Source organism: Melanostigma gelatinosum (assembly GCF_949748355.1).
Source record: "Melanostigma gelatinosum genome assembly, chromosome: 3".
In the NCBI taxonomy this organism is placed as follows: Eukaryota; Metazoa; Chordata; class Actinopteri; order Perciformes; family Zoarcidae; genus Melanostigma; species Melanostigma gelatinosum.
The window spans coordinates 17,856,839-17,870,174 of record NC_136636.1 but is presented as its reverse complement, the minus strand read 5'-3'; the positions used below and the strand labels follow the sequence as shown (position 1 = coordinate 17,870,174).

Genomic DNA, 13,336 nt, shown 5'->3' with positions numbered 1-13,336 from the left:
TAAGAAAGGACCAAGCTTGTTGGTTTCTTAATGTTGGCTCTAAACAACACATACAGATCTTATATATACCGGTATATATATATATATATATATATATATATATATATATATATATATATATGACTATATATTAAATATGTGTTGCCATAGCTGATTATGTAATAAAAGCGGCTGCCTGTTGTTTATTTATTTATTTATTTATTTATTTATTTATTTTTCAGGGACAATGCACACTAATCAACAGTTACACTGTAAGTGAGCCAGAGTTAGCCAGAGAGGCTAATTTCCATCTGCTGTCCCCGGCCAGATGTTTCAAGGCAGCCTAAAATAACAAAATCTCAAATTGAAACGGAGTTAAAATTCGTAGAGAAACAGACAGCAACGTATAGACAAAACCGAAACACAGCAAAAGAAAAGTGTACGACATTTAAGCAGAGCAGACATAACAGGTTTCAGCATGCGTCACGCAGAACAGACCCACCTACAGGACAAGCACATGTAACACTGAAGCACTTCAAGAAATGGCTTGTTGCCAATCAGGTGTGCCAGCATTGATGTACTGTCTGTCCTGCCTGCTTGTTTTGCCTATATGTGCATTTGTTTTGATCAGTGTTGCTATTTTCCATTTTTTTTGATGTGTATGTTAAGTGACGCTTGAATGTTTGGTACGTGTTTTGTGTGCGTGTGGTGGCACAGCATTCCACGAGTGAGCTGCCTTCACAGAGAATGTAGATTTACTGAACGAGCTTGACCTTTGTGGAATGACACAATCACCTCTTGAAGCAGATCGAGTGAGTCTGCTGCTTTGAGCGCTTTGTTTAATAAAATCACCAAGTGGAGGTGGGGCCATACCATGTAAAATTTTAAAAACCAGACACACATCAGTGAATTTAATGATGTTCTCCCAACTCAGGACATGATGTTTGGTGAGAATATTGCAGTGATGGTGACTTTTGGGTTTTTAAGCAGTAGGTCAGATGGGGGATAATCATTGCATTAAAATACAATTTTGCAATTTTGATGAAAACGACACAATAAGAGCAGTGACAGTGAACCAATCCAGTTGAAGTTGGGGCCACAAAACAACAAGCTGATAGACACTAAAGTGCTCCAGGAGAACTGAAGAGTCAGCTGTTCGTCACTAGGAGATTTTCACAGTACATGTCGTCATTTGTCACATTGTTAAAACAAGCAATATTGATTATAGCCACTTTAAATCATCAGTGTTCCTTCTATATTAAATCATACGTACATCAGGTCGTCCATTTGTGCCCAAAGGACTATATTTAGTATGATGAGGAAAAATGTGACAACATTTGTTCTGAATTGGTCGAAAGTCTTAATCCAGTGCGAGCATACTTTGAGCGAGCATTTAACCACACAAATTTTAAAATCACACTTTTATCAATAACAATCCCCAATGAAAAGTCCTACATTTCTATTTCTTATTTTAGGCCAGTTTCTACTGTTAAAAAAACAGCAGTCCCATGTACCTAAAGACAGACAAGATACATTATGATAAAATAAAACTTCAGCCTGTTCAACGGTTGGACCGATTTTGAAAACAATTTCAGATTTGTGCTGAGGCATGCTCAGGGGACTCACACTGATCTGATATCTGTCTTGAAATGGGAACGTGTAAGAGTCGTCTCAGGGCAGCAAGGAGGTGTAATGGGACTCCTTGTCTTTCTCTCTTTTCATGTATCTGATGGGGTCTATTTCTCAGGTTGTAAGGACCAACAAAATGAACGGTAACTATAAGATCTGATGAGGAATAACAGGAATATGTGTGAGCTGTAAGAAAGGAGAAATGATGGGAGCCAGGCCGTGAGACTGAAGCAGATTAAGGAGAAGATGGCCCCTAAAAATAAGTCTTTGAGTTGGCAGATGATGGGGGGGGATTTCTGGCTCTGACCCGGATGGTCCCCTTGGATGGTTGATGATGATGGTAATTAAATGTGTTCTTTATGTCGAGTCAGCATATCCTCACTTTGTTGCGACCGGTCTCTGCAGACCAAGCCCTGCCAAGATTCCTGAGCTAATCTGCCAAGTAATTTTCATAAAGTATATTTCTGCAGTTGTCCGTCCGCACAGAGCCAAGTCCAAAGATAGCGACTGTGATTTACACAAGGAAGTTTTGTTTTTGTTTGAGCTCCTTAAGAAACGGCAGCTTTGCTTTTTTAGGCTCTTTTGTTTTAGTATCAGAAAGGAATTTTACTCCCACCAGGGTGTGATACCTGATACGTGTGTGTGTGTGTGTGTGTGTGAGTGTGAGTGTGTGTGTGTGTGTGTGTGTGTGTGTGTGTGTGTGTGTGTGTGTGTGTGTGTGTGTGTGTGTGTGTGTGTGTGTGTGTGTGTGTCCTTGAACAAGCCTTGTTTCTGAAGTGATACACCTGCCGCTGTAAGACGAATATAGCTCTCAGGAAATAGTTGTGTTTAATCGGGTGTTTATATAGAAAACACCTCAAGAATTCATATCATGGCACTTTATGTTCTTGTGAACTCCAGAAGGAAACATTTTAGACTCATTCTGGGATACTAGTTACGTTTGTAAAACTATAAAGCAGAAATTCAAAGGAATGAGTGCAGCTTGATGGACCAGATTTTCAACATTTCAATGAGGTGAAAGTGTCTTCTTTCTTTCTCTAAGCCAACAATAACAATAATGCCTGTGGTATGAAGTACATTTTCATAAATACGTAAGATACAGGAAGTGTGAATTTTACAATTTCAACGCGTAAGTAGAGTTCTATGCAAAGCTTGCATCAATTCACCACATTTTACACACCTCCTCTTTAAGTATTTGTACTTTTAATTGAGATTATATAACGCAACATATTTGAGTAGGCGTAAAAATGACAAACATTTTCCTCTGCACACTATAGGAATAATATTGTTACATCTTGTGACATCGCCGCGTTTTTTCCGCCCACCAACATTGTTCACACATTGTGTGTAATTGGCAGAGCTCTCGATGGGTCACGTCATCTTTGTCAGGTGGATTTTTTTCCAAGTGATTCACTCATTCACATTGCATCATTAATTGACACTTGAATGGAAAAGTTAATGACACGTGTTGCAGTGTCACCGGGTTCAAGCTCTTCTGTTGTATGACTCAAATGAAGCCATTGCCGGTGAACGAGCTGCACATCATTCCTGATTTGCTCTGTCAAGTGAAAGATCATTAAAAGACCCCGAACAAAGGGTTTCTATTTGAAAACGTCCAACTGTATATCAGATATTTCATAAGGTAACAAAACCCACCTACACCCTTTGGTTTTTGTTAACATATCAAACAGATGAAACATGTTACTTAGTGAGCTTTAAGAGATGCCGATTTTCGCTTTGGGACAGAACAAAGTTAGCTGTTTGTCCCTGTTTCCAGTCTTTATGCTAAGCTAACCGTCTACTGTCTCCAGACTCATATTATAAGACAAATATGAGAGTTGCATCAATCTTCACATCTAACTCTTGAAAAGAAAATGAAAAATGCTGCCTGCACAAGATTATATCTATCTCTGTTCATCAAAGTGTCGTGCATTTTTTCAGACAAACTCAGCTCTAACTGGTAGCCTATTTTTGTGCTCAGATTAATTCCTGTCTGTCACTCTCTGGAGGAGTCTTACACCCTTTCTGGTCTTATGTACTTTCCCAAATATGCAGGAATTGAATGGACCCAAAGTTTAAATCTGGGAAGAATGGCTAAAATGTGTTTCTTCAGGAAGAGTGTGGCAGTAAGACGGGTAAACGTTGACTAAAGATTCACTAGTTCACTCTCAAGATCTAGAGTAAAGAGGGACAGAGCTGAATCTATTTTGTTTCTTTTTCTTTTCGTTTGTCTAGTTATCGTCAGCAGCAATGCTGCTCTAAATGGCTATAATGAAACTGAAGCCTTCCAGTGGTTCAGAGTGAACCGGCTCTCTTTAGCCTGGTTTCACCAAAAGCAGCACATCGAAAGGGAGGACCACAGCGTGCCAGACACAAGGCTGAAAACACACTGCAACCGGAGTCTTGATCTGACTCCAAAAGCATCAGTTATAAAGTCTGTTTCCAAATGCTCATTCTGCAAACAGACGCACTTGACTGCACACTGTTTATCAGATCAGATTACAATTCACTTTATTTGGGAAAAAATCGATCCCTTATTCTGGACTCAGTAATACTTTGTTTGACAGACAGCCCTGGTGGTTTGTAAAGTAGTATAACATCTCCCTCTACAGGAGGGACACAACTACAGAACCTCACAGCAGGCACATTTCCCTCTGCCTGAGCCAAACCACACTGTGTTACGCTGTGGTGACCTTGTATCACATCCTCTGTCTGAGATGAACTGATATGAAACACAGTCCTGAGGTGTGATGACGGTTGAGGAGTTGATTGTTTAAAGGCAGAGGTTCAGGCTGAGGATGGATCACAATCAGCTTGCAGGAGTGAATATTTACACATCAATATTTACAGATTGTCCACAAACATACATTGGCTTGGAGGAGTTGCAGCACCTTGGTGGCTGTTGTATTGTTTCAGCTGGTTGAGTCGAAGAGAGAGAGGAACAACAGAGGCCAATAACAATAATGTAGCTGTCAGGACTGTGAGGGAGGCAAGGTCGGTGAAGTGATACAGTACACAGGCCAGCCCAATTGCTTCCTTTGTTCCTGAGCGGAACGAAGAACAAGTTAAACCTGGACTCTGGGTTCCTCAAAGTGAGTACCGGTAATTGTGTTTGGAAATGTTGATTCGCTTTTGGCCTTTCAGAGAGATTTGGATAAACACAGGATCAAATCGGAATTATCCATGAAATTACCAGAAGCTCTTTTAGTTTACAGACAAATAAAAAAAAAAAAACATGTAAAGGTGCTAAATTTGAAGCCTCCACACGGCTCTCAACATGGTGGCATTATCCCAGCTGCAGCTGCATTATGAGTGCAGGAGCAGCAGCGGTGAGCTAATCCGCGGGGCACATTTAAGTGCACTAACATGCATTAAAAGGCACTTGCCGGTCCAGCTATGTTAACAAAGCACAGACAAGCTCTGATAAAAAAACACTGAGGGAGAGAGACTTCCTTCTCTGCCCAGGTATTACTCCACTATATCTTTACATAGATAATAGTTGTTTGCTGCTATATTGATGCTCTGAATATCACATTGAGAACCCTTAGGAAGATACTAAAACAACCACAAAACCAAACAACAGAAACTATTTACAACACCGTGGCTATATAGTTCCTTTAAAACAAAGTAGTATCAAGGAAACTTAACAGCATTCACTTTGCGGCAAGATGTAGCAGAAGAAGTGCACAAAATGTTTTTTCTTTGTTTTCTGCGTGTGAATACTTTGTGCAACGAAATTTGGAAACAAAATGGAGTTATTGCTTTCCAGTCTTTGAGAATCAGTGTTTTGGTTAACCATGCCCATCAATCAGTGTTGCTTGTGTATGAGAAAGCGTCAGAACATCCAAAAACAACACAGAATATGTGTGCATGTTACTTTTTTGTTGATTAGGACATCAGGTCTAATTTTCTCTGACCGCTGTGGTTTTCATAATGAGGTGCTGAAATCAGCGCAGCAGTCATCCGTCATGCCTTCCACACACAGCTGCCTCAGGGGGACAATCAACTGAACAGGAATAATATCTCCCATTGGACAGTCAGTGTTTATGTGTTTGATTCTGGAGACAGCATTTTTCTCTCCTGAAGGAAGCTCCCAGCTCAGTTGGGTTGTTGGCAGTCCACTTATCTCTGAACATAACATCACTCTGACTTTGTGTGGTCCTGACCCTGTACAGCAACTCAACTTTTAGCTTACATTATAGTGAAGTTACACATTGCGTTCTGAATAGGAAAACAAATTCGAATATTTTCAGACCCGTTTTAAGCCACATTTTAGCAATTAATTTAACAAATACTTTTCCAAAAAGAGGAAGGCCATCCAATATTATCACACATAACACACATCTATTTAAAAGTCCAAGACTTTGGTATATGGAAAGTTCTGCAGCCCAGCGGAGGTATAGCAATTTAGAGGAAAAGCCAGTTTCAGCATTTCAGATTAATCATTCAAAGCAATACGCCGTTCTCACAGAAGAGATTTTGATATGTTACAGAAGAAAAAGCAACAAATTTGTGAAAGAAATGAAATCAATGTTAGCTGAATTCATGGTCCAGGTATTGTGCATGCTGGCTCATTGTGAAGGCTTACTGGGGCAATAAAATAGAACATGGCCGCCATTAATGTCAATATAGTATTAGTCCTATACTATGACAAGTCAAAATGTCAGCAGTGAAAAAGGCCCTTTCACACCATATTAGAGCCTAAACTTTGATTTAAAATGCTTACTTTATACATGTGTTTTAAACTCTGGTTCCTCTCCTCCCTTTCGGGAGGGTATGTGCACATGTTCTGTTCCGGTATTCTGAAAACACGCATCTCTTTCACCCTAACTTTCTATACCGTTAGTGCTCTAGACTAGAGCTATTGCAGGGTCCCTTTGAAGTGCTGATGTGTATCCACACCTTTACCAGACAGACTTAAACAAATAGGGTAAAAATGGCTTCACAGAAATATCAAATATGTCTAAGTTTAAAAAGCAACGGGATAATAAAGGAAACTGTGCCTCTGCATCTAGTAATGTAGTAATTGTTGAGGAATGCATTGCATGTTTTTAATAGAATTGGTAGATTGTGGATACAAACAGTGGGGGGCGTTAATGCGACACTAACTGCGTGCACTCCACCGGCGAAGAAGAAAACCCGGAAGTAGGCTGTGTTTCGTATATTTCTCGTGGCGGGAACTGGCGGGCGAGACCACTGGGAACGTAAATAAACCAACGTGATTCTTTGTACATCCATGAACGCTACATTGTGAGTTTAAAGTTGAATATCTACTGTAAGCAGTGGTTAAGTTGTATGCAACGTTAATCACATAATGGCATAGTTAGGCTGCAACTCTCTCCAAACTTAAACGGGCTACGTTAATGCTAATCTTGCTAACCGGACTTAGCCACAGTAGCTAATCAACAGAAGCCTTTCCTCGAGAGTCGTCAAGGAAAACGTAGCGTTAGCTGGACACCACCTTTAATATTTGATGAGGTCTTCTCTATAATTCCCTCTCTTCCACCAGGTGAGACACATTCAAACATGACATCCAAACAGCAGGATGTGGCTAAACCTGACATCTCCCCGGTTCTGTTCATGACCGTGGACGGTGAATCCATGTCTTTCTTCCTGCGCCCGGGTCCTGTCAAAAGCAAGCTCCAGCCGCTCATCACAGCCGGGTCGGGGGTGTTGTGCAATGTGCAGAAGCCGGGGGCAATCCTGCTGATGGAACCAGAGGAAAGAGGCTCTATTCCTGAAACTAGTGCTCACTGGTAATTACTGGACCGGCCATTAGAAAGTGTGTATGTTGGGGGAAATGCTGTCTAGCCTATTCAGTTGCTCAAATGAAACCATGCAAAACGTATTGCTTTCGTGGTTCTATTCAGCCAATGTATCTGTCATATTTTTACATTTAGTCTGCTCGGCACATTCACATGTACAACTCAATTATTACATATAATGGCGGTAAGTTACACAGTAGCTTTGCACAGTCTGTCTCATACAGTAGCTGCTGCCAGTCCTCTATGGCTCATTAGAATAACGCCTACCTTTATTAGACAATTAAACAGCATTTTGCTCTGTTAGGGGGAGCTTTAATTACATGTCATGTATATTAACATGTTTTACGATACTTTTTTTCCCTCCGGTTTAATGTTGAAGCATGTTTAAGTTGTAGGCATAGTGAGCTGAAACATTGCTGTGTAGATGTATGTGATCAGCGAGATAATTTAAATTAGCAAAATGAAGAATATTCAGAAAACGGTAATGAATCGGCTGTTTTCTCAGGTTTGTGTCCACCCAGTACATTCTGGACTGTATTGAGAAGGATGAACAGCTGAATTTAGAGGACTACAGGTTAAATCCTGAAGTGGTCCCGAAACTCAAGAATAACACAGAGACCTCAACTGGACTCTTAGGAGGTATGATGCAAAGACCTACCTTTAATTAATGAATGATTAATCATAAATTAGCTGTACAATGTATTATTCAATTGGGAATCAATGTCCCGCTGTTTAAATCGACTGATTCTGCACTTTCTTTCATTGTGATTAGGCAGGGTTGCCTACACCGCTGAAGATGATGCTGCCATTGTGACTTATGTCAGCGAGCACAAGAAACGGGTTGGGGGAAACCGTCTTTGGCAAGAGATGGAGAAGCAGTGTGTGACCAGTCACAGCTGGCAGTCGATGAAATACCGCTACAGAGGGCAACTAGCAGAGAGAAAGCCAGTGGTTGTGGAGGTGGCAACAACAGAGGAAGACACCGAGGCATCAGAGGGTGAGACCAAGGTAACTCACTTTGTCATATATTTCTCTGTTGAGAGGCACAGGTTATAGTGCAACTGTACAACAATCTCCTTCAACTAATTCCAAACCACAATCCTGCAATAATCCAACATTTGTGAAGCTTATGATAGTCAGGTTTTTGTTGGCAGGAGCGGTGTTTATTTATTTGTTTACCATATTTATTTGATTATATTATGTCCCCGTGATGTTTTGCCTGTTTACAAAATACGAGACACCTTTTTAGTGCAAGTTCTCACAGGTAACCAACGATCAGTATGTCCAAGTAATATAAGGGAAACAATGGAGTTATGAGCAGTGACTTTATGTAACTTAGCGTTCACTAGACATGCCACCTTATGCAGGTTATCAGGTTGTGTTTCAGATGTTGGCTGTCGAGATATTAAAAAATCTATACAGTAAAAAGTAAATCAAGATAATATTAGTATTGCAATATCATGTCAATCGAGTGTATTTTTTGATACTGCCACTGGGTGGCACCAAACAAAAGAAATTAATTTGTTGCTTTCATTTTCCTACATAAGATAGTAATCATGTTAACACATACAGTATAATCCAACAGACTTCATTCACATACTTTCTATCGAAATACAAATTCATCTTTAGAATACTTCCAGACTACTCATCGTTGCATCTTCTAAAGACGTGAAGCCTGAAGTGTCTCCTCTGTCTGCTCCTAGGTAGAAGGAAACCAAGAGACAGATGTTCAAACAACCTCCAGTGCAGAAGATTCTGCTTTTCCTCAGGCACATTCAACGGAAACGGACCTCACACAGGTAGCAACCAGAACTCACTGCCTGCAACAATCACCACTGTGAAAGTATTGAACTGTACGTTTGCATGTGATTTAATAATCTATTCAAAGGAGCAGAACTGAACACGACAGAGTTGGTGTCTCCACAGATAGGTGTCCAGTCCATACCACCCGAAAGCACAGAAATTGTAGAAGCTCAAACACCCATCCCTCCCCAAGAGGAAGTGCAACACGTGGACCCACAGACGGATAAACAACCAGCTGAAAGCACACAGGTCGAGCCTGGAGATGCTGAAACATCTTACTCCCCCCAACCCGAGGGACCTTGTTTGGACCCACAGACGGATGCCCAACCCGTTTCAGCTGAGAGTGCAGAACCAGAAACCGAAGAACCACAAACAATCATTTCAAGTGTGCCAGAGGATTCTCCTGCAGCTGAGCCTGACACCTCATCTCAGAAAAAGCCCAAAGAGAAGCAGAAAGACTCCCCGAAGCTGGAACAACCACAGCGTCGAGTAACGCGGAGGCAGCTTGTGGTCGAGATGTCTTCATTGCCTGAACCGTATGGCAAAAAACTCAGATCATCAACAACTTCTCCAGGGCGAACATCATCATCATCATCATCTCCTCAGCCCGCAAATAAAACAAAACCAGACGCCAAGTCCGCTCTTCAAGGGGACACAACAGTAGACCAGCCGTCTGCTAAGAGAGCCAGAGGAAAGAGTGTGGCAGGAAGTCAACAGCAGGAGACGGAACAAGCTGCCGTCCCTGAAACAGCACAAGCAGGTTTGTTATACCGACATCAGAGCGGGGCACAAAGCACATTAATATGTTTCAGAGCTTTAATGCATCAGACTAGAGTTAAATGTTAAACCATCTCTCTTCTCCTCGTTCTACCTCCATCACTGTTTTGCAGGTACAGAGTCTAATTCAGTGCCACAGAAAGGAGAGAAGAAGAAAGAAAAGAGAAAGTTGGGGATTCTAGAGATGGCTTCAAAGGAGTTTGAAGATGGAAGTGAGGTGAGACAACAGAGAATATGTTAAATGAATATATAATAACTTGTCAAAAGGTTTCAGATTCATCAACAAATGATTTCAGCTCTAGTAGCTATTATCTTTTGCTTCATCACTTAAAAGAAAGTTCTTTTAATATTTCAACTTTCACGTTCCCATCTCTAAGTCTGATGAAGATGGCGGTCCAGATCTCCCAACGGCCACGATACAACTCACATCAACAGAGCCTCCACTCCCAACTACAGACACAGCTGCAGATGTTGTTCCCACGCCGTCCAACCCTGAACATGGACCCAGCCTCCAGGAGGACACGCGAGAGGCCGAGGCCTCCACCAGCAGCCACCCACCAAAGACAGGCTGCCCTGAACCTGCGTCCTCCAAGGTCCACCTGTTCATATTTGACAGTGAATCTCAGGAGGACTCCGAGTCCATCATTGGTGATAATCCAGCAGCTCCGTCCAAACCACAGCCAACAGTGAACAAAGGCGCCACACTGTCACTGACCCAGGTCCAGTTGGAAGAGGACAAGCAGCGAATCAAAGAGCTGGTGAACCAGACTAACCAGGTGAGGACTGAGCAGATGCACCCGAGAGATGCTCTTTATTCTTGGTTGTGTTCTGTTTGGTGTGTCTGATCTCCCCCGAACTATCTTTGTTTCAGGACTTAGTCAGTGTGACCAAAGCCCTGCTGAAGACCAGCGGAGAGTTCTCTGCTGCTCTCCACCGTCTGTTGAATCCCTCGTCCGTTTCAGGACCAGTTTGGAATCGCTGCGACGATGGTCTTCTGCTCTCAGCTGATCCCGTGGTCCGACAGCAGCTGCAGGAGAAATACAGCGAGGAGGACGTGGCCAAAAGAATCGTGTTCCTCGAGGTAGAGGGATGAAAATGAAAGAGGAAGGAGGACATTAGGGGCAAACATCAATTGTACTGCCTAACTCGTGTCAAGTGTGAGCTGGTTATTAGCTCATATTGGATTCTTTCAGCATGAAATAATATTGTCCCTTTCCTTTATTGCTGCTGCTCCTGACTAACTTTGAAGAGATGCAATCAGAAACCTTAAACCAGAGGGTTTAACTCTTAATCGTTTGTGCCATTCTCTATACATCTCTGTTTGGGAACAGAATATTTTAATGTGTTCAGAATGAAAATATGTGGTTTTTAATTTGTTTTGTTTACTTACTTTAAATTGCATAAAATGTCTCATTTAAAAACATGTTTTACATTGTGAAATAAATATCCAGTTTTTTATGTATTGTGTTTCATCACGTATTTGAACAAATTGCTTTTGAATGGTTAAAAGAAAAGTTACACTTGAGCCTTGTATGAAATCTGTGAGAAGGATCTCTAGATGTCGCAGATGAATTAAAACCTGCCTCAAAATATACTAAATAAGCCTTTTTCACAGCAGACATATGCACTTGTCATAGTAAGAAAAACACCGGTGTAAATAATAAAATAGATGGCTCCATTCCATTCAGCTTCTTTGACTTCAGTGTTATTGTACTTGTTGGCTCACTGTCACTCACTTGAATAGATCAGAGCCTTCGATCCTGTTTGTAACACCTGTGCTTCTCGAGTTAAAATGTCGGCTGGAAGAAAAACTAGAAGTTTGTTGCTCTAAGAGTAACAAAACGTGCCTCTACTACTATAAAGTTTTCACAATCTGTCAAAATCTTGATTTCCAAGTGAAAGTAAAAAGGTCAGATTTAGGTGTGAAAGCAGTTGATTTTTTTGAGTTTTTATTGAGTGGAAAAAAAGAAACAAATTAGTGTTGGTTTCTATCTAATCTACCATTTTATTGAAGTCCCCCCCCCCAATATCAATCGAGTACATTCATAATTTTGAAACAATCTTCCCCAGACCCACGTAAATACATTGTATCAATAGTTCAAAAATAATAACATCTAAGAGAAAAGTAATTCAATAAAAGCAGACTTAAGATGAACCCAACAGGACGCTTCCTGTGATGCAAATGAAACACAAACACCAGAATCCAATACAGTGGATTTCACCGAAATATGGCCACAAGTATTGCTGCACCGTTTATCCACGTCATGTTTAAGAAATAATGACAACAGCAAAGAGGTACGTCTATGAACACCTACAACTGTATGTTGACACAACAGTGAAGACAACCGTTTAATCCCGTTGCCACACTGATAAAAAACAATCCTATAAAACCCTTTTTAGTATGAAACATTCACATCCGCCTGGACCTAATTTACACACATCTAGGTCACACATACTGTAAGTTGGTCACTTAAGAACCCATTTATTAAAGCAAAATATACCAAGGTCTCCAATAACAGCACACCATATATCCCTGGATTTAAACAGCTACATTTTTTTGCTCAGCCTTTATCTGTAAGCTCTTTGGAGGATGCCTCCAATCGAACTACATTCATTAGAGACGGCTGCTACAGTTTCACCAACTGGATGTCGTTTGAATTTCACCCGCTCCAACATACACTTCATGTACGGTAATGTCTCGTAGTTTGCAAGAATTTTGAAAAATCCAGTAAATGTCTGCAAACTAAAGTTGGTGGTGGTGGGCATGCACTAACACTACCAGAGTTAGTAGAAGTCATAGCTTGATGTCCATCTTTGTCACGTTGCTTTGGTTGGCTGGTTAGTGTGACGGTGGTGTATAGGCTCCAGGGAGCACACTGGGCTTTTAGGCTTGTGGACGTTACAACCGTTCAATTAATTAATAAAGCGTTGGATGTCGATACAAAGCACAGTGCCAGTAAAAGAATGTCTCTTTGTTACGTATCAGGCTGGTTTTACATCAACTCAAACATAAAATGATATGGAGGATGTCTGTAAGTAAATAGGTTCCTCATCCTTACGTCATTGTTTTTTATTATGCGTGATCTGATAGTGACCGTAACGTCTGGAACAAGTTTAATAGTCCTGCAAAAATTAATAGAAGCAGAATATGGCGACAATAAGACATTTTTTGCTGAACATAGAATGATCACAAACACAATTAATTAATGATTAGGATCGACACACAGTCTGCATTGCAGCTATTTAGTTAAAACAAATAATGTTGTAAAAGAAAGACGGACAGCTACTTTCTCCACACAAACATGCTGAAATAACAAAAGGCCTGATTTTAACATTTTGCTTTTATAAAACGTCCAAGATAGAAGTAGCACTTAATTCATCGT

The 13,336-nt window shown here is 40.9% G+C and overlaps 1 protein-coding gene across 2 annotated transcripts; it reads left to right on the top strand.

The window, feature by feature from the left end:
• Positions 1-6,759: 6,759 nt before the first annotated feature.
• On the top strand, positions 6,760-11,398 carry terf2ip (telomeric repeat binding factor 2, interacting protein). 2 transcript variants are annotated; one of them, XM_079265294.1, is made up of 9 exons: positions 6,760-6,812; positions 7,118-7,364; positions 7,879-8,012; positions 8,146-8,381; positions 9,077-9,172; positions 9,300-9,936; positions 10,067-10,170; positions 10,331-10,729; positions 10,825-11,398. In XM_079265294.1, the coding sequence occupies exons 2-9, from the start codon at positions 7,135-7,137 to the stop codon at positions 11,044-11,046; spliced, it is 2,058 nt and encodes a 685-aa protein (XP_079121420.1). In that variant the 5' UTR covers positions 6,760-6,812; positions 7,118-7,134; the 3' UTR covers positions 11,047-11,398. The 2 variants fall into 2 exon arrangements, with proteins under 2 accessions (XP_079121420.1, XP_079121419.1); XM_079265293.1 differs by having other exon boundaries at positions 6,782-6,858.
• The last annotated feature ends 1,938 nt before the right edge of the window (positions 11,399-13,336 follow it).